The sequence below is a fragment of the Eupeodes corollae genome, chromosome 1 (genome assembly GCF_945859685.1).
Source record: "Eupeodes corollae chromosome 1, idEupCoro1.1, whole genome shotgun sequence".
Classification (NCBI taxonomy): domain Eukaryota; kingdom Metazoa; phylum Arthropoda; class Insecta; order Diptera; family Syrphidae; genus Eupeodes; species Eupeodes corollae.
In genome coordinates, this window is record NC_079147.1 from 172,810,433 (window position 1) to 172,832,841 (window position 22,409).

The window sequence follows — 22,409 nt, forward strand, 5'->3', positions numbered from 1 at the left end:
TAACTCTTTTGTATCAAAAGTACAAAAAGCAAATACATGAGTTTAGATTTAGATTAAAACTTTTATCAATACTGACTTATACAGTAAAAAATAAATGCCTTACACAATAAAGTTAGCAACGAGTATTAAATAGGACTTTTTTATTGTTGAAAGTTAAAACCCTCACAGGTTTGGCAGCATACTTTTTTAAAGTATTCCGTTTTGCATAGACTCAATTTGTTGATTCGCTTGCAACTAAGTAATTCATCAGTACAAAATGGAGGTGCATTGTCACTTTGAACAGGTTCCGCAGCCAAAGATTCGATTTCTATAAAATTAATGTATTTATTAACATCATTGAAAAATTACACTCCTTTCCGCGTGACTTGCCTTCACACTTCTGAGTATTACAAATACCATAGACTGGCTCGCGTTCCATATAATTGCAACTATTGGATTCTATTAAGACATTCTCGTGCCAATCGTAGTCAAGACACTTGGCATAACGTCGTTGAGTTCCCTCGCCACATGGTCGGGAACACTTAAAATACAACAAAGTATAGAAACATAAAGATATGCCTTTCAAAGAAAAGACAATACTCACCTCAAACCACTCAGAATAGTACCACTTCGGACCACAATACTTTACTTCTTTATAAGTACAAATCATGGATTCCGTTGGTTTCTCATCAAGCTTACATCCTTCATCTTCAACAACCATTCCATCGATAACACATAGGACCGTCCTTTTCTTCGAAAGATTGAAGCAATCTCCAGAACATTTACGCCAACTCGACGTTAACCATTCTCCCACAAGGCGTTTTTTATTTTGATTACACCGCCGAGACATAACAGGAGTTATTCGAAGATCACAAACATCAGTATACGGAGCCGTTCGATCGCAATAGATTGAACGGTGCTCCAGACTAGATGACCATTCATTCGTGCATTGTTGGTTCCAATCAGACATCAGCCAAACTCCGGTCTTATCTTGGTCGTCTTTGAGCACCTTTCGTAGTCCTAGCGTCTGATTAAGGGAATTGTAGACATTAGGAGTCGAACCAATGAGCCTGGAGTAAATTCTTGCTGATTTTTCTGGTCTCAAAGCATAGATCTTTCTGCGGATTTTCTTTGGGCAATCACATTCTTCTTCCTCTGCTGGTTTGTCGGCTTCACATTTATTCTCCCTCACAGTTTCTACTACTCCTGAGTCTTGTTCCTGAATGCAGGTAACGGTACGATTATGAACTCCTACGCCATCTTTGCAGACACATTCACCAAAGTCACCTGTTTGCCAATAAGCCGGACACAATTGAATGTTGCACTTGTAGATGACCTCGTTAAAGACTGGCTTTTCAGAAAACATGCATCTCCGTGGGGTATAGAATCGTGTAGCGGAGTCTTTGATGCACCGAAATATTGGTGATCGTACTCCTGTTCCACATGATCTATTGCAAGGGCCGAAACCAAGAAGTTTCCATGAAAACTTTCTACGTTTGCGTTCTTTAGTTCTGTTGGGTTGCCCATCAATAACGTCAGGGATTTTGTTTTCTTCAACATCGTCAAGCGGTACTCCTTCTACATTCCAATGAGTTTCACCTTCTTCGGAATCGGAAATTCCTGCTGATGAAACTGGTATGTTATAGTCATACTTGACGCCAGGATTTATTCCACGAACTAAAAGCTGTTTACAGGTGAGTAGTTTTATTTGTAATTGTTTACAACTAACAGGCTTACCAAAACATCAATAGATCTTGAGATGGGTCCCTTCGAATTGATTATTTGCAATTCCTTGTCGTAGTCAAAAGCGTCACCGTTATATTCATAAATTCCACTTTCTGATATGTAATTGTTACCATTAACGATGAATTTATTGTCAGTCGACCGGATGGCTGGAATTAGATATACGAACAAAAATTTAATGTTTTTGTTGTTATAATTATTTCATTTACATAGTTTTAAATCAAATAAAGTCAAAAATATGGCTCAAAATATATAAATAAATAGTAGTAGCTCAACGTATCATGGACAAATAAAACATAGTCTAACAAATCCCCAGAAAGTATACCTATGAAAATGCTAAGGTACTATCTTTGTATATGAAGTTTTCATATACAAAGGTACTATAGAGTGTACTAACAAACGAATAATTTTGTCTTTAACCGACCAAAGGTAGTTTGATATTTTTTTAAATTTTATTTGACTACTTCATTAAGAATTCCATTGCTCATCACAGTTAAAAAAAAGGTAACTAATCTATGATTACAAGATCGAACTTAGCTTTTCAGCACTGTGTATATCTCATTTGTGCGCACTAAACTCTTTAAGGACTGTTGCGGAACCTAATACAAATTAAATTGGGTGGCGCAACAGTCCGTTTGAGAACTAGGGCCTAGTGACTGACAACTCTCAAACATTCCTGTGTGCGATAACTGTTGTCAGGGATGGAAGGGATCAACAGTTTTGAGCCGAATTCCAACGGAAAATTTTTAGAAAGAACTTTTCATGACAAGAATTACTCTTGAAGAAATTGTCAATTCCTCGCAAGAGGCAGGACCCGTGAAAAAAACTTTAGTTGGCATAGGCAGAGATCGAACCCAAGACCTCACGCATGACAGTCCAACGCACTAACCATCATGCCACGTTTACTACAGCGGAACCTAATTTATTGATTTATTTTAATATTTCAAAAATTTGGTGCAGTCAACAAATTATAATGCAAGACTTGAATTCAAATCCTTTATTGAAGCATTGTTTATTTTGTGTTACAAAAAAACTAAATTCCCGTCCAAACTTTTTACTTGCTACATATAGGAACTATATGGCAAGTTTTACATTAGTGTAAAATTTCGAACTCGAGATTTTAATCAAACTTATTACGATGGTAGAGAAGTCGAAAAAAGTGGGTCCCGCGATTCCGTCCAGTCTGTTTTGTCTGTCTGTCCACGCTCCTACAGCCTAAACCATTGGGTCGATTAAGTTCAAACTTGGATGTTAAGGTTTTGAGTAGATTTTCGTCAAGCGTTTTTTTCCGTCAAAAAACGAAAATTCGAATTTTCCCAAAAACAAACTGATAGATTTTTTCTTTAATTGTCTCTAAAATTTTATTTTTTAACTTGGCTTCTTTTAATAAGAAAAACATATTTTTGTATTGCTCAGGAAAGGTACCGTTCGTAGAACCGATATTTTGTTTCAACCGATTTCAATATTTAATTATCAAAAGTGCATTTTTTTATTTTTTGGATTTTTAAAAAAATATTGATTTTTTTTTCAAAATTCCATATCTAACAAACGGGTCAACATTTTTTTTACGGAAATTCAAATGTAAAGCGTATATTAACAATCACTAAACAACTGCATACCAAAAAACTGAAAAACAACTGCATAAAAAAAAAAAACGCTCTAACAATTTTGAAAAAAAAAAATGAAAAATCAAGGATTTTTTGATTTATAAAATGGCATTTAAATTGAAGACAAAATTATTTTTCAGGTAAAATTTTTAATCTTAAAAACAGATTTTTTTAATTATTTTAACTGTGCATGAGCCCGAAAGAGCGCATTATTGGCATGTATGGCAAAATTGCAATTACATTCCTATCTTTTATCCAAATTATTGCATTTTGTACATATCTACGTATTTTTATAATAATAACTATTGCAAATACCAACGATGGCCGTCCGTGTAGCGCCACTGTATCGGATAACGAATATGATATATTTAATCAACAATCTTTTTTTAAAGTGTCTATCAAGAAGTATTATCTTGGTGCCTTTGTGAATAGGATTTTAAAATATTATTTGAATAAGGTTGTTTCACACATATTTTACTTCGCCTATATAAAAGAATAAATACTTAGTACAAGTTAAAAAAACGGCCCAGAACGAGTATATATATTTTCTATTCTATTCTACCTACCATTAACATTCCTTCATTATCATCATAAACATGTCTTTATCTACCTATCTGCATAAAGCTGAGCACACCAATCAACTTTTCTTTATTCATTTTAGACACCTACCTAACTACGCAGCCAATAGGCGATTGCTTTACAATTTAAACATACATGTTCTGCCTCTTTCTTATCTTCAGATAATTTAATTTTCATCCTGGTTCTTCTAATATGAAATTAAAATAAAGCTATCCAAAGGAAAAAGCTTGTAACGAACTAGTTGAATACACAAACATTCACTTGGCCCTAAAAGGTCTTCCTTGGGAAGATCCTTATGATCTGCCTCCTTATGAACACCGTATTCTACTTCTTCAAATGCAATCTCTCCATCAAAGGCGTGTTAATAATGACTTAGTATTTTTTCATCAACTCATTAATGGTGAAATTGATGCGCCTTATTTGCTTTCTTGTGTACATTTGAACTACCGGCGCGGAACTCATCACCTGCGCACATTTGATTTTATACATATTGACTTTCATAGAACTAACTATGGCAAGAATGAAGCTTTAAGTCGAATGAGCATTTTATATAACTTAAACTGTTCATCTATAGATTTAAATTTAAATAAGGTAGGATTGAAATCATTGTTTAGAACCAGTGCTCCACTATCGTAAACGTTCTCACTTTATTTTTTGTTCTGTAATAGTTAAATGCTAATTTTGTTTTGTATTTTGCGCGTGTGTTAGGCTATAATTGTATTATTTTTTACTAACAACTAACACATGCACTTATGATGAACCTCTGATCGTAGTTTGACGCTTGCTATAAGCTTACTACTTTCTGAAATTCTGAAGTGTAAAAAAAAAACATTTTGTTTTCGTTAAGTATGCTTACAAGTATTTTTTATTTCCGGGATAAGTTGTGTCTTGGGATGAATAGCGCGTTTTTTTTAAAGTCTAATGGCATTTATATCTTTGAAGACAAATTTATTGAACACGTATATTTTTAAATCTTATGTAGGTACTTTAAACAGACTCTTAGCATACAGGAGCAAGTTCGTGCGACCCAGTCGTGCATTTTACTTACATTAATTTTCGGACTCAATTACTAATTAACATTTAATTTGTACGTACCTTTATTTATTAATATGAAAAAAAACTTGTATGCACTCACCTAATCGATTCTCACTCGATGCCATTTGTTTGATTGTTATATTGGTTGCTCCACTTCCAATTGTCGTTATGTAAAAATAACCATGAGGCAAGGCCGCTTTGCTGAAAATTTCTGAAACCGGTCGACATAAAACTGACCCACATCTTGTCTTAACATCATTTGTTGTAACTCCACGAATAGCTCCGCTCTTATGAACTGCCTAACAAAGTCAAAATCAAAACAATGTCAGTTAAGAATCAGCTGACTTAATTTATGCAAAAGCAAAACTCACCAATATCACAAAAAGACAAATGTTCACTAATCCTAATTTTCGCATTGATTTCATTTTAATTTTGGGTCACCTATGTACATATGTATGTACATGAATTTTTTAGAAGAAGGGTGGATTTTTGTTGAAATGTTATAAGAATTTTTGTTTGTGTTTCGAATGTAATGCAATTGCCAAAGGCAAGTTAAAACCTAATCAAATCGCCGAATAAAAAAATAAGGTTGTCATTAAAAAACACTCTTCTTCACTTGCCTTTAAGTGCATTCAAAATAAATATTTGAAAAAGCATTAACACGCGATCTAGCGACATTATATACATTTGAACTGCCTGTGAGTCGTATCGGAACGCTAGTTTTCGTTGTTATTAAATCGACGGCTCAAAGCATCTAATGGCCATAAAATTGTCTGGAAATTCTATCATTTTATTTTATTTGTATTTTATTTATTTATAGATCCACTTCAAAGTGCATTAGGTTATAGTAGATGAACGCACATGTACGAAAAGCTTCAAACGGTCGTTTTAGAGTTACATATTATAGAACGAGTAGGAAATTTCTGTACCGTTTGTGTATAAATAATGTAACACTTTTCATTCATAATGCAACTTGCAAAATTATTGCGAAAAGATTAATTCCTTCGAGTATCAAGAGCCTACTTGGATAGCAATTAAATCTGTACAACATTTAGTTTTTTTCTTCAAATAAGCTACCGCAATTTAAAGCTACTTTCGCCCTAGATGGTGGTATGGCAAAGATAAGAAAACAAAAACAATCGTAGACCACCTAAAGTCAGATAAACACAACGATGACGCATGATGCAATTTTCGAATAAATCCAAATAACCTAACTTTGAATGACGACACATGGACACACACTCTTACGCCTTATCTTTTTTTATTTTGTTTTGAATTAAAATATAGCTATTAGTTTTAGTTTTCATTTTGGATTGAATATTAATATAGCGGTTAAACTGATTGCTTCCGTCTAATGGGTAGTCGTCGTTTTGAATGTCCAAAATGGGAATGTACGCGGTTAGGAAGTGATTTGAGTGAAGTTGGGCCGAGGCTCGAGATTCCTCCATCTTGTGCAATATTTTATGTATATAATAGTCCAATGCCCAGTCAATAGGATTGCAATCCATCCACCTGCGAATAGCTGCCCCAAATGGATATAAACAATTATCGACACAAAAACGATAATTGAGTTCAGGAAAATCATTCTATCTCCTGGAAGCTGTCCAATATAATAAAACATAATCCTACATAAGAAGGAAGATATTTACGCTGTAAACATAGTGGATCGAAAAGAGTATTCTTCGCTTTATTGGATCTTAAATGAAATAAACAATTTATTGCCTCAGGTTTTTTAGACCGCGAAATGACATACGTTTAAGAAATATTATTATGAAAGTGACCATTCTCCTTCTATTGAATTAATATCCAATTTAAACATAATTTCCCTAGAGTTGTAGACAGTTTATTATCTGTTAACGAATAGATAGATAGATAGATCTTTATTGTAACTGAAATTCTTATAATTTAAACCTAGATTGCACAATTTACAGAGATATGGTGTCTTACATTCTACCTTACTACTGAAAATATTATAACAAGCATTCAATTTATATCACAGATTTATTACATTTTGAAGGAAAAGTTGCTAAAAAAAACCTTTATTAGATATTAGAATTTTTTCATATGAAGAGAGAAGTGGGGAGCAGAAAACTGTCTTACGATGTTGTTAACATTTTATCACAGAAAAAAAGTATATTAATAAATAAGAATGAATAAATTAATAATAAATTAAAGAATAAATATATAAATAAATAAATAAATAAATAAATAAATAAATAAATTAATAAATAAATAAATAAATAAATACATAAATACATAAATACATAAATAAGTACAAAAAATAAATAAATAAATCAACAAGTGAATAACAAATAATTAAATACAAACGAGAAAATAAATAAATTAATGAAAAAATGGACAATAAGTAATAAATTAACAAATAAATAAATAAATAAATAAAAATAAATAAATAAATGAATAAAATAATTAAACACGAATGAACAATTTAAATAAATAATGAACGAGTGAACAAATAAATACAGAGATTAATAAATAAATATTTTAATAAATTAAAAACCATTAAATAAATTACCTAAACAAATAAATAAATAACAAGAAACAAAAAGAGAAAACAAAATCAGTATATAAATAAATAATAATTAATTAGATAAATGTAACATTCATTTATTAATAAATAAATCAAAAGAAAACAAAAATTTACTAACACCTTAAGCAGCTATGTTTGAGATTAAATTGTTACCCGAACAATTACACGATAAAATATAACGGTCTTGTAACTTCGAAATTCTTACAGGAACCTCATCAATATTTGCTATTCTATGAAGTTCTTTTGTAGAAAAGTACCAGGGCAGATTAAGCATAATTTTTAATATTTTATTTTGCATTATTTGTAATTTTTGTATATGAGTTTTGGCACATTTTCCCCAGACAGGGGAACCATAGAAAATTATACTTTGGAAAATGGACTTAAATATCGTTAGTTTGTTTTCTGCACTCATCTTAGACTTGCGATTTATAAAAGGATAAAGTGTTTTAATCAAAATATTCAGCTTATTTAATGTTTGCTGAATGTGCAAGTTAAACGTCAATGTTTTATCCAGGTTTACCCCAAGATACTTAGCACTTGACTTCCACTCAATTTGCTCTCCGTTCAATTGAAGGTTATTGTATGGCAGTAAACAAGGTTTCCTTTTTTTCGTAAAAAAAAAGAGCCTGTGTCTTTGATGCATTTATTTTTATTTTCCAATTATTGAAATAAATCTGAATAGTATTCAGAGCAGATTGCAAGTTGGTTTAAATGCAAAAACCAGTTGAATCTGATGAATGAACTGACCCTTGGGGTACACCTGTAGTGATATTGTTTTCTTCAGTGTAACAGACTTTAAATGTTCGGTTTGACAGAAATGACAAAATAAATTTTACAATATACAAGTGAAATCTCAAGGTAACGAGCTTATGAATCAAGCCCTCATGCCAGACAGTGTCAAATGCTTTTTCCACATCAAGAAGTACCATTCCTGTGCTCTTTCCTGAAGACAAGTTATTTTTTACAAACTTTGTTATTCTGTCAATTTGGTTAGTTGTACTATGATACCTTCTAAAGCCAAATTGTTCTGGTGGCAAGATATCAAATTGATCTACATGCAAAACGAGTTTGTTTTTTATAAACATTTGCTTAATGAGCACAACAAATTAATTGGTCTATAACTAGAAGGATCACTAAAACTTTTTCCTGGCTTATGGATAGGAATGACTTTGGCTGCTTTCCACTCTGTGGGGAAGTAACCTGTTTTGAAACAATTGTTAAACAAGTTTTTGAGGTATCTTATGACTATTTTTGGAAGATTCTTTAAAAAAAGATTTTTAATTCCGTCAAATCCGGGAGATTTTGTGGTCTTAAGACTTTTTAAAACAAATACAACGTCATCAAAAGATACTATATCTTCGGTTACATCAAGGACACTTTCGTTGAGTAATTGCATTGATTGATTAACAATACATTCTATGTGATTATTAGTTGCATTGTTGCCAGCAACTAAACTGTTTGCACAAAATGTGCGGGCTAATGCGTTGGCTTTTTCGTCGTTGGATATTAATAAAGAATTACCTATTTTAAATGACGGAATATGAACTTTTTTCTTTTTAATTACTTTTATAATATTCCAAAACGGCTTGCTACCTTTATCTAAACCCTGTAATTTATTGCCCCAGCTCTGATTTCTGAAAAGAAAGATTGAATTTTTGATGAACAGGTTCATTCTATTCATTTCAGATAGAAAGTATTCGTCCCTGGTCCTTATCCATTGGGTTCTATTTTTGTTTCTTACTTTTATTGCTTCCACTACATAGGAGGGAAGTGAATTATTATTGTTTCGACTTTGAGTTTTTTTTGGAACGGTTTCTTCAACACTCTCGAGTACTGATGCTGTAAACGTTCTAACTGCTCCGTCAATTTGTTCGATACTGATATTATTTGAATTCCTCTCTGTACTGTTTCTCAATTTAAGGTGGATACTTTTTTTTAATTTTTCAAATCAGCATTTGAATAGTCAAAAAATTCATTGCAATTTTCCACAGGGGTTGACTCCATGTTTATTATTACCGGGAGATGATTCGAACTAAGATCATTTTCAACGACAGGTTGATTGAAAAGTTCGGGGGAATTTGTTAGGAATAAGTCTATAGTAGATGGATTAGATCTATTGTTTGGGGGCATAAAAGTAGGTTGAGGGGGGTATAAAATGTTAAATGGGTGTCTTGAGTCTAAATCAGCTAGTATATTTCCCCATGCATTAGCTCTGACACAGCCCGAATGAATTTGTCCTGGGCTTACGAGCTTGCACTTGAAGCTTAAATGGAATGGAACTTTACTTCTATTGATTTTTAGTGGAAAAGATAGTCTCAGGTATAAATAATTACGAAATTTAATAATTAAAGTCGATCCACCGGCTGAGCACATCAAACTTGGGAACAAAAAGAAAAGTTGATGAGAGGATTGATTTTTAAAGCTAAGCTATAATCAATTGCAATAAATTAAAAAAATTAGTTTGAACATTTTCTTCCCTATTTTTTTAATTTCAAGTTTAAAAATTGATTTTTTAGAAGATATTCCCCAAAACGACTTTATTTTCAAATGCAATTATTACCGCTCCCACCATAACGAGGGAAAATGGACCCCCTCATATACGGTTTTTTTCTTGTCTTAACCAAATCTATTTGCTTAACCCTTTTGGTGCACATTATACTAACTACTTTCAAGAATTCTGAAGTGTAAAAAATCATCCAAACAATTAACCTTATGCAAAAAAAAAATATTCTGTACATAAAACGTATTTCCTGTCTTCGAAAATTGAGAAAATTAAATGTCAAAAAAAAACAAAGTTTCTAGGTGTCTTTGGCTCTTATTTCCGATTTCTGATAAATGTGATCGCCAACAAAAACAACAATTTAAATCGTATTCCCGATGCTCCCATCACGAATTTTGTTTGCTATTCTATGAAGTTTTATTTTTCAAAATTAAAACAAAATATGGTCACCTCAATCTCTTTAGTACCCTGCTCAATTAAATATTTTGTTATATTTTGGCAACAACCGGTGCGACTGATGATCATTATTATTCGTACCGATTTAGTTCTTTGTTTCTCATAATGTTGATATATTTTGTACATATTTATATTTTAAACTTTCAAAAGAATTTTTCTTGTCATCTGTCGATTTTTTGCTTGTTCAAATGTAATTTATTTGGTAAAGCACCAAAACGACAGATTTAAACATTTAATTTAGTCTGGGGGTGAACCGTTTTTGTTTTTATTGATTTTGTGGTCTATATTTTGGGAAAAACATAATTGTTTAATTCTAATATGCCTGTGGTCCTAAAAATTAAAGTTTAAAAAAAGAAAAAAGATTTACGATGGGAATTTTTTAAAATATTTTTTTTAATGATTAATACAGATGTTTATGTTTTTATTTTCCCGAATATAAATTGCCTAAGAATTTAAATAGCTAGTGCTATTGTATAAATGAATGTGTGCACTTATTTCCGATTTGTTTTAATTGGATTCCTTTGGGATTAGTTAATTGGTTACTTTAGGTTTTCATGCTGTTAAACAAATTTTATTTAACAAGACGAATGAGCCATTAAACTTGGTCTACATTTTAAAATTTAGTTTCATAATTTGACCTTCAAAATAATATATTGTTGGACAAGTTACAGTGTTACAAAACGATTATTTGATGAAATTGTATTTTGTAGAATGAACTATGAGAATGAGGTATGAACTTCACCTGAATCCGGACTGCTTAAAGGAAGGCAATAGGTAGGACAAGTGTTTAATATTGTGAATTTATTTTTAACTCAAAGACCAATTAAGCAGCAACAAAATCTTACATAGAGTCAGTTGCAATTGAACATACGTTTGTGAACCATTACGTTACGTCAATAATTTAGTTTTCTAGTCTGTTTATAAAGAAAACTTTACATTAAAAAGAAAATGGCCAAAAAATTGTGTTTTTTTTGCATTTAAAGTAATAACTGTATATTTATATCTTATAAAATTTAAAGGCACTTGGAATGGCGCCTTGACGAGTAGTTCCATAGACACCAATCAATTATAATTATATTTACATGCGTACATTTTTATGTGTGTATTTAATTTTTTAATTAGATAATGAAAAATTGGAAATTTATCAATCTATTTTTATTTTAAAAAAATTAGGAAACATGTACATAAGTTCGGAAGATAATATTGAAATTTTTTTTGGAAAAAAAGAAACTGTGACGGATATTTTAGAAAAACAAAAAAATTAAAAAAAATACTACACACACCGAATTCTCTTTTTAATAGATGGATATTCAATTAACACAGACATTTTTTGTTTATTTATCAACATTCGATGATGAGTGTGGGCTTTTGATATTGAAAAATTAAAATAATTACTATTATTTCAAAAACTAAAAATAATTGGTTGTTGGTAATGGAAGCTAGGAAAATTAGAATCAAAAATGAAATTTCAACTTTTGAAAGGAGATAATTTTTGTTTTAATATTTAAATAAAATTGTGATTATAATTATACTTGTGTTGAGTCAATGACTTGGAGACACTAGACACTGCATATGGATATGTTTAAAATATTTGTATATGTGAACATGAATATATTTTTCTACACTCTATTTGAAAATATGTATGTATAAATAAACATGAGGAATAAAATTCAAGATGTCATTTTTAAACCATTTCTTACGGAAAACCCCAACACCCATACAAGACTAAGCACAAATTTATATTTCAAAAATTGTTAATTAAAAATGTATAATTTAAAAAATTATTTGGAATAACAGATTTTTGGGTAGTTTTGTACTTATAAACATACTTAATAGATCAAGGGTCTATATTTTAAGCTATATAATATAGAGAATATAGAAAAGATTAAAGAGAAGCTTCGGTTATAACCAAATGCAGCCAAATACAACCGCTTTTGCTGCTTGCTAAGTTATGTGCAGAAAACAGATAGTTTGAACTTTCAAGGAAGTTAATCTTTAGTTTTTAATTGTTGATTTATTTTTCTATATTTTAAATTTTATATTTATTTTTATATTATTTTGAATATATTGTTTATGGTACACTAACACTTGCAACAGGAAGTTCGCACCGGAGGAAACTGGGATCTATTAAGGCCATATATTTTTTTAAAAGAAAAGCTGTCTACTTAGGAGTAGGTTATTTACTACAATTAAAATATAATACGAATGTTCAGGAAGAAATTTAAGTCTGGCATATTTGAACATGATGCCAGATAAATGCTTCCAACTATTTATTACAAACAATATACTAATTTGTCTAGGAATAAATACTTTAATTTTTACTAGTTAATGTCTATAGAAAACCGAAAACAATTACACCTTCAAGACCTCAATGCTCTCAAATGTAAATACATGTACCTTATACTTCAAACAATCAACTCGAGTATAATAAGTACCTCTAGGATAATGTATAGATTCCTATCTCTCTGCTATGTAATTGAAGTGCATGCATGCTTGTAACTTATTCCTTTTAAATTTCCCCCTGTTAACCCATCAATTAATCAACGATTACACCTTCGACACAAAGATAAACAAACGGCGTGAAGCGGTCAGTCGTCATTGAACGTTTCACTGAGAGACAAAAACTAATGCTGCGTAATCAGTTAACGTCCATCAAAATTACAAATTAACACTAAATTGCGCATGCAACAAACGCATTACGCACTTCCAGACGATCAATGGCGATAAGATAAAGGTTTTATTTTTAATATAACGACTCTAGCAGCAGTCTGAAAGTTAATGTTGTATTTTCATAAAGGTGATCTTATTTAATGATTTTACATTGATAATGTTTTTATTTAAGCCGATATGCAGATAATATTTTGAAAATTATAGTCGCGCCATAACCATAAAAGAAATGTTTGCTCTTATCTTCCTGTGATTTAAACATTGAAAATATTATAAACCGACAAAAACTAAATACATAACATTTTTCTAAATTTATAATGACTATTATTTACAAAAAATTGCATGCAAACAAATATGTTGATATTTAATTAAGATACTTAGTCTTTCAAATTGTAAATCAATTCAAAACATTTCTCAAAATGTTGATGGTAGTAAATTTTGGCAGAAGTAAAGGTTTTCCAGTTAATGAAATTTGTCAACGAACCTTTTCGTTTATCTCGTCAATTAAGTTAGGAACTCAAGTTTTGTCTTTTTTTAAAGTTTTTCGTTTGTTAAAAGCAGAATTATTGGAGAAATTTGTACGGTATTCATAACTAGACATAGTTTATGCTTATTTTGTCTTATTTCTGAAACACGAAAATTTGATCATATGCAGATTGTCAATATTTAGCAGTTAATTATCTTTTTATTTACCAGTTAATAATCTTATAAGCACCAATTTTGAATTTTTAATTCGAAAACCAAACCACCAGAACAAAAATGATTCACATATGTATGTATACTGAATTTTTTTTATTTTTATAAAATGGTTAAATAAGGATGCTTTTGATTTAAATTATGACCAAAAGCTTCAAAATTGGCAAAGTATGTCCAATTTTCAGATATGCACACTTTGGCAAACATTTTACGAATAATATACATTTTTTTCAATACAATTGAGTGTGTTTGCACAAACTTTTAACAACATTCGATGATTATAAAAAGCTTATTTAAAAAAATAAAATTAAAAATATTAATTTATGGTCACTGTTGTCCAAAATATTTCAGAAAGTAATAGATTCTTGCCAAATTTTACACGAATACACAAACAGAGAAGTTTTGGAACTAAACAATTCAGAAAATAAATTTTGTTGTTCCTAGACTTTTGAAACGTAAAAAATAAAATTCGATAGCCTTAGAAGAAATCGAAGAAAATAACACACTAAATTTCTTACAATCAGACATTAGATAATTATATTTCTGTATCCAAAATGTAAACATTTTATTCCTATAATTCAAATTCATTTAATTTTGTAAAAAAGTTATTGTCTTTTGTACTTAGTTTAAGTTTATTTTAAAAGAATGTTTAGAACAATGTTTGATAACATTTAAATTACTCCCAAGTAGACGCATCAATATGAATGCTCAAAAATTGATTTTCAAAAATATAATTTTTATTGAATACGATTATCTCTTTACATCCTTCAGCAAACGCATCATTAAACACAAATAAAGAACAAAACACACTTAACATAAATACGCGAAATCTACATTTCTTGGGGCCGTTTAAATCTTTCACGTCCACACTACCGTCCGTTGGATGGAATGGCTAACACAACACACAACAACTAATTACTGATAATTTTCCTTCGAATTATAGCCACAATTGACGAAATACCGTTCAACAGAGAATACTTATCTACTGGCAGAAAAATTCTATGATATCGCAAGGCAGACAACTAAATCAAACAATTATTATCAACACGCAAGAAGAATTGAGGAAACGTTCTGATCAGCTTATTTTAACAAAGGTAACTGTTTGAAAATGACACTGAATTAGAGGAAAGCAAACAAACTAAAATTAATTTAAAATAATGATGCGTTAGATACTTGTACGAAATTTAAAAACAAACAATCTTTGGAACTGCGGTGAATTGAGGCGAGGCAACCTGGTGTCTGTTGATAGGTTGACAAATAACAAGCGTATGGACCACAATATTTTGTTTTTCAAAATCATCTGCCATTCTGCCATCACCATCTCTCTTGATACATATCTAACAGATACAATTCGAAAATAGCCCAGCCGAAAAGATAGCTAGATAGACAAGCATATATTACAATCTCTCTCTCGCAGAGAGTGAATTAATTCAATCGTCTTTTTGTGCCTTATATGTTTATAAGACAAATGATGAGGACACAAGCTGCTATCAAATTCAAGTTATCCTACATTGTCATCAATCTGAGGCGTCGTCAGAGGAAGATCACGACCTTAAATCCGGTATATTTATCTATCAGGATGATCTTGACTTTATTAAAAAAAATTCCTTCTGCACGAAATTGAATTAAAAGAAAATCTACCGATAATCTCCTCATATAATCGCATTTTTCTACCTTCAAGTATCATGGTCGCAATCTTTGCTCCCTCTACTGTGAGCATGGAGGGTTCTTGTATTATAAGTTGGAATTAAGAGGCTACTTATTTATCGAAAGAGGCCAGTTTAGACCATATTAGGGTAGAAAATTAAGGATAATCACACATGTAATCGATCGTTCGTGCTTTACGAGTTAATGTTGCGGTAAGATAAATGTTTCTGGGTTAATATTGTCACATGGGAAAAATGTAACGCTATAGATGCTTAGATTTAAATCTTTTAAACAGAATCACTGATCCCATGTGTATTATTTAAGTAAGATTAGGAATTATTGTATAGATTTAAAAAGAAAGCTTAGCGATTTCATTTGAAATTATATCTCAGATTGCAAAATAAATCACATTAAAACGAACGTATTGATCTTTTGATCTTTCGATAATCAACCCAATAACGATGGATGATCGTTATCTTTATTTAATACTACTTTGCGATCCACAAATTGCTCTTCTGTTATGAAAGAAACCGTGCCATTTCGATTTTCATAACCCATGTGCCGAACGTGAGGAGGACTAACTTAAATTGAACCTATTGTCGCCCGTTTAAGATGCGATTAATGAGATTGGTGTGATCCTGCCAAGATTATTATTTCACTTACATACATACATATTTTCAACTTTAATGAAACTGACCTTACAAATTCCATCCACGCACACAGCACGTCCTCGATAGAAATTAGTGAAGTAAATGGAGGGTTTTGTGCATGGCGTACCATCAATTACCGATTTACCAAGAGTTGTATAAGAATTTAGATTGACTGGTTTGCAATTTAGCTCGCACTCGTGATATTCTAGAAAAAAAAATATACAATTTGTAAAAGCATGATATTTTTTTCGAAAATACTTACTTTTGGTATGCGATATACTTATAAATAAAAAGAAAACATATGCAATCTTTAAAAAAAAATATTTTTGTAAATAAAACTAAAACTGCTAAGTTTTAAAAACGAACAAATAAATAACAAAAGTAAGTTTTCGAAGGCTAAAGAACATTTAGAGATTAAAATGTTTTGAATAAAAAAGGATCGCTATTCAGGATGCATTGAAAATTAATCTGGTGGAGTGAATTAGTTGCATTTCCAAACAAGAAGAATGACAAATTTTAAATACATTTAATATGTATTATCAAATTTTAGTATATGTGCCATATTAGAAGGTGTGCTATGATATTCAGCAAGAAATTTGGATTCCAAAGAAAATATCTGTAGTGTGACGATATTCTTTACATATTTTTTTTTAATAAGATATGTTTTTAATAATAATCGTTAGATATTAAGTTTAATGTATTCATATATTTACTGTTACCTTTCACGTAGCCTTCCCATTCATACAATTTGTCCTTGAAAGGAATTTTATTGTACATTGCACATTGCTGATTGCGAAAATCTTCATCTTTTGGGCAGGGCTAAAAAAAAACAATAAATATACAAAATAAAATATGATCGTAAATTCCTAAGTTTATGTTTAATGTACCTTCTGATTGCAAATTCGAAATTTTTTCCAAATTCCGAAGCATCCCTGGATTCCATCGGACCCTGGTTGAAATTCTGCTATCAGCAGCTCCGTTCCCGATTGTTTCCTAAAAAAAGTTGTATTCAATTATATTTGAGCACTTTATAATACATTTGTAGAACGCTACTTCTCAACACAATTTCGTATACGAGTTTGAATTCCTCCTCCACAGGTTCGGGAGCATTTATTCCATTTAGGCCATTTCGACCATGTATACACAATGCCGGTGATTGGTTTCGTTTGGTTCACTGATTTCGTAGGTTGATCATAATCCTCATCGTAGTCATAAACAATCTTATCTGTTTTATCGATATCATCTTCATCGTCATCGTTATCATCGGCAGCAGCATCGCTAACCTGATCCGATTTCAATAATCTGCTACTATTTGTTAACATAATGCTTTTATTGCTTCCGTTGGCACTCGCAATACTAATATTAGTATTCACTTCAAATGGTGTCCATTGCCCTCTTGAATGGTCTATGCAGCTCAATAAACATATAAATAATCCAAAAAATCCAAAAAGGCTTCCATACCTGAGCATAAACAAAAATATACAAAATTTAGGATTCTTTTGATTCGAAATGTACATATGTATCTCAACAATATACATAAATCAAAAAACAAACAAAGTTCATAAATTTAAATTATTATATGATAATAATAATAAACTGCCAGAGCTTCAAAAATAAACAACTTGTAGTTTGTTTATTCAGATGAGAAACAAACAAAAATGCCGCATTCGTTGCTCGTCAGCGCTTTTGTTGCAAGTAACTAAGTTACATTTTCTCAAGCTACTCCCATCGTTGTATATGAAAACATATACAAAGCTCCCATCCAATGGTTCTGTTAATTAAATTTTGCTATAAAATAATTAGAGCGGTACCACACAAAAGTTTAGAAATTACATTAGCGAATTGTAACTAATGTTGCAGAACTAGTTGACATTCGGTGCATAGTGGGCTGGTATAGTTTAAAAACGAGAACAAAATTTAAATAATTAAAAGCAAAAAGATATTGTGATAATCCTAAAACAAAGACCACCATATAAAATAAATCAGATAAAAAGGGCTTTCCATTTAAAGTGAGTATATTTTAAAATTGAATAATGCAATTTGATGCCGTTGAAGGTTATGGCCTGGATTGGATTGGATTGGTGTCGTCCCAATTTCGCAATTTCGTTTTTCACGTACCCATTCATCCAAAAAAAGATTTCTTGACCAAAATTGGGATCAACTTCCAACTGTTCCAAAATTCAATTACCGAACATGACGCTGCGTATGGTCGTTGGAATTTGTATATGTGCAGGCCCAAATCATGAAGCCTCGACAATTTTGTGAGCGACGCGGAGATGACTGACTCGGATTCTGCTGCACTCTGTTGGCTGCTTGTTCAACGACAGGCTTCATCGCTTCTAGAGAAAACCCGTTTTGATAATAATGTTTTGTCATTTGCATGAGTTGCACGACGCTGTAACTTGTTATTATAAGTCTTAAGTGACTTATTTAAAGAAGATATTTTAACAGAATATAAAAGAAACAATTTGGTCGCCATGAGCTGTCAAAATAAACCCGCCCTTTAGAAAACCCTTTATTAGAAACACTCTTTCTATTTTAAACAATTTATGGGAATTTATAAATAGGTATGTAAATATTTTGTTCTTTAATTCCTAACTGAACCTAGGGATGAGACCTTTTATTGAACGAATTCATTAGATCTTATTAGTCTACTCGTTCCAAGGTTAAGCTTAAAATAAAATGCTTGCTTTGCACTTTTTCATATGTCAAAGATGTTATCGTTATAGAAAGAGAGCACTTCAGTATTGCGTAGAATTGATTAAAAGATACTTTTAAGCATAGGCTCACGATGACGATATAAAGGCACTTTTTACTTAAAATCAAAAAAGAAATGAATACTTTTAGAAAAAGCAAAACACAGGGCAATGGACAAAAATTATGAAAAAGTGTACAAACTTGCGAACTTTACTAAGCAATGGGAGTTGATTAAAATCAAGGACCGATAATAAGAATAACACTACAATGAATGTTCATCACTATTGTACGCTTAGGATATCAACATGTCGGGCCAAATTTAATGCCACACAATTAATATGATTTTCCACATACCCATCATTCGAAAACTAAAACCATCTTTAAAGAAAGTTGGAATGTTCTTTGAGTACATAATTGATGGACAATTTAACACAAATTTCATACAGGGTTCAACAAGAATTTTTTACTGAATGAATGTTGGTTGAAATGGGCGGCCACATTCAAAACAAACAAATGTTTAATATTTTATATTAATGGGTTTATAAATAGTAAACCCAGTTAATAGAAAATAATTCAAATTTACATAAAGGTTTCTTTTAATAAACAAAACAACCCGTCATAGACAGTAGAATTCTCACCACAGCAAATTAATTTAACAAAAAAAAAAACATCTGTCAAAACAAGTAAATACACCGTATCGAATTGTTGTTGAATTTCACATTTCAAAATGGACATAATGTCAAAATTACTAATACAACAAAGTAAACAATTGGGTGTTGGAGAGTAAAACGTACGAAAGATTCCGGTCCTTATATGGTGTGTCTATGCTTTTAAGATACAATAAACAAGATACAGTTTCTTAAACTTTTAATCCGGCACAATTTATATTCAATATACTTACAATTATGTCAAACAAAAATATTTAAAGATGTATTAGCTGAAAGAATTACAATTATCTTATTTTATAATTTACGGATATGGGACGGATCTTCTTTCGCACTCGTTCAGTTACTAGAGTACTTAAAAATCTTGACATTCACAAATCCGCTGGCCCGGATAGTATCCCCGCTATTGTTCTGAAGAGTTGTTCTTCAACGCTGGCAAAACCACTGCGTAAGCTTTTCCATCTGTCCTACGCTACAGGTCTCTTTCCGAGTGGATGTATAAAACTGCATTTGTCCAGCCTGTCCAGCCTCCTCACCATCTAACTATCGTCCAATTGCACTTACGTCCCTTCTTTCCAAGGTCATGGAAACACTGATAAATTTTCAGCTTAAGAAATATCTTGAAGAACGGAAGCTTCTTAATGACCGGCAGTATGGCTTTCGTTGCAATAGATCCACTGGTGATCTCATGGTTTATATCACCGAACAGTGGAACAAATCTTTACACCGTTTTGGAGAAAGTAAGATTATTGCACTTGCTATTTCAAAGGCATTTGATAGAGTTTGGCACGAAGCTCTCTTGACAGCATTGTCCAATGGGGAATCAAAAACCGTGTAGAATTTAATGCTTCGAAAACTCAATGCTGTCTACTGTCACAAAAGCGTAACCTTTCCCCTATGCCACTATCCATTTGTGGTACTTGCATCGAGGAGACAGAACAGCTTTCAGTCTTAGGTATGTGCATTACAAACCACTTGTTGTGGAGTGATCACATATTTGACATCGCCAAAAATGCTGCTAAGTGTTTAGGTTTTCTGCGAAGGTGCCAGAAGTTTTTTACTCCTACTGATCTGGCTATAATCTATAAAGCCTATATTCGTCCGAAACTCGAGTACAATTCCCATATCTAGGCAGGTGCTCCTATAACCTACTTGAGTCTCCTAGACAGAATTCAAAAGAGAGCTCTAAAGATGATAGGTGACTGAAACTTTTGTATCTCTCGAGCACCGTCGTAAGGTTTCTTGCCTGTCATTATTTTATCGCTACTTTCATAAACAATGCTCTAATGAAATAGCCAGTTGCATTCCTCCCCTCAAACAATTCAACCGTAATACCCGTTAAGAATAAATAATTGATAGTGAATTTAAATTTAAGCAAAATGATAAACGTATTTAACGGTTAAATATTATCGTGACGAAATGTCATTGTGATTTATTCCCCCAAAAGAAAATGTTTGTGCCTTAAAATAAATAAGAAAACACCTTAAAAGAATATACCGAAAAAACGTTGCGTTCTTATAGCATCACCCCCCCCCCTCCAAAAAAAAATCGAATATAATTTCTGTTAGTTGTTATTGTTTTCCTTGCGAGGTTCAATAAAATAATGTGGAATGAGAGATGGTATGAGCTCCAAACTCGTTTATACATCCTTTTTTGGTTTTCTAAACATTATGTAAAAGGTCTTATGAGACATATTTCATTTTATTTTTGCTCCCCTTTGCCGTGCAGACCCTTCGAAAAATTTCAATAAACACAAATCTATGCTTTTTTTTTGCAATAAGTATAGTGTCATCATCAATAATGTATAATCAGCAAAAAATGTGTTCACTATCATTGTTAATAGATTTATACTCATTTCTAAGCACGACTTTTAATGCTTATTACAAAAACACACACACGTACAATCAGAAAATACTTACTTATGATAGTAAACCATTACACATCAAAGTTCGCCCTTGTTCAAATTTAAAACAAATAAAAAGTAAACAATTCAATTGAGTACGAAAAAACAAAATGACACAAACTAAATTCTTCTCCGATTGATGCAAAAGTTACAAAATAAGAGATCAATCTTTTTTAACCGCGAGACGTTTGAGATCTCTTCTTTTTTTCACGATTTGAAGCAAAACAAATTCCGACAATACCACCACCACAATCAGATGCTTGCAATAGACTCTTTTACTTTTAACAAGTCAGAATAAAAAAGTTTCAAATTGAAACATTTCTATGACTTGCGCACTAAACTGTCAATTATTCAATTCTTCCCAACTAACAACACTGGAACCGGCATAGCACATCTTTATCATCGGTGTTTATATTAAGATAGTTAAAGCCAGAAAACTAATCCACATAATAGTATGGGTCCACAAACCTATGCACTGTCTAGTCCAATGAGGAAGGATGAACCAGGTTGTATTTTACACTATTGTTCATCTAACTAAGAGCATAGTTCAACCTTATAAAGTTCATTATTAACGAAACATTGTATAGATACATATTGCACAGACAGCTTAGTTAGGTGGCAACACGACCTGCCTCACACATACACTTCACGGTAAAATTAAGATTTCTTTTACTTGCTCATTTTGAATTGGTCTGAATGTTGCAGACACAAATATTTATGTTAAACCATTGCATACTCTTAGGTAATCATTGTTAAACGCAATCATCACTTCAATCGATTAAAAAAGAAATAATTTAGTTGAATTTAAGTTTTTCACAAGTTTTAAAATCACGGTTTTAAAGCTTATAAAGCACGTTACATACAAAAAATAAATGGGAAAGTGTATTCATGAAAAATAAATTGATATTAAATTAAAATGTTCTGATTCTTAAAAGTATGTAGGTTCGAACTTACTTCACGTAAATAACTCTTATTGTCATGAAGGTACTACTTTACATTCACCAACTAAATAACAACAGAAATGATAATGAAGGAAA

At 31.4% G+C, this 22,409-nt stretch overlaps 2 protein-coding genes across 2 annotated transcripts in view; both read right to left on the minus strand.

Annotated features, from left to right (window-relative positions):
• LOC129953996 (lysosomal alpha-mannosidase-like) overlaps nt 1–22,409 on the minus strand; it is a 424,309-nt gene that overhangs the window by 101,838 nt on the left and 300,062 nt on the right. The gene's annotated exons all lie outside the window — the stretch shown is intronic.
• On the minus strand, nt 42–21,649 carry LOC129953998 (thrombospondin type-1 domain-containing protein 4-like). Its single transcript, XM_056067587.1, has 10 exons — nt 21,389–21,649; nt 17,161–17,568; nt 16,995–17,100; nt 16,827–16,926; nt 16,155–16,312; nt 5,044–5,242; nt 1,717–1,871; nt 584–1,663; nt 370–520; nt 42–307 (listed from the first exon to the last, which is right to left on the minus strand). Exons 1-10 carry the CDS (start codon nt 21,403–21,405, stop codon nt 141–143), a joined length of 2,541 nt encoding a protein of 846 aa, XP_055923562.1. The 5' UTR covers nt 21,406–21,649; the 3' UTR covers nt 42–140.

Bases quoted from the DNA above. Each gene is read 5' to 3' on its own strand.
- LOC129953998 (XM_056067587.1), bottom strand. The intron at 16,927-16,994 runs GTACATTAAACA...GTTTTTTTTTAG, and splicing joins TTCGAATTTGCAATCAGAAG to CCCTGCCCAAAAGATGAAGA. The intron at 1,872-5,043 runs GTGAGTGCATAC...ATCTAATTCCAG, and splicing joins ATCGAGTGAGAATCGATTAG to CCATCCGGTCGACTGACAAT.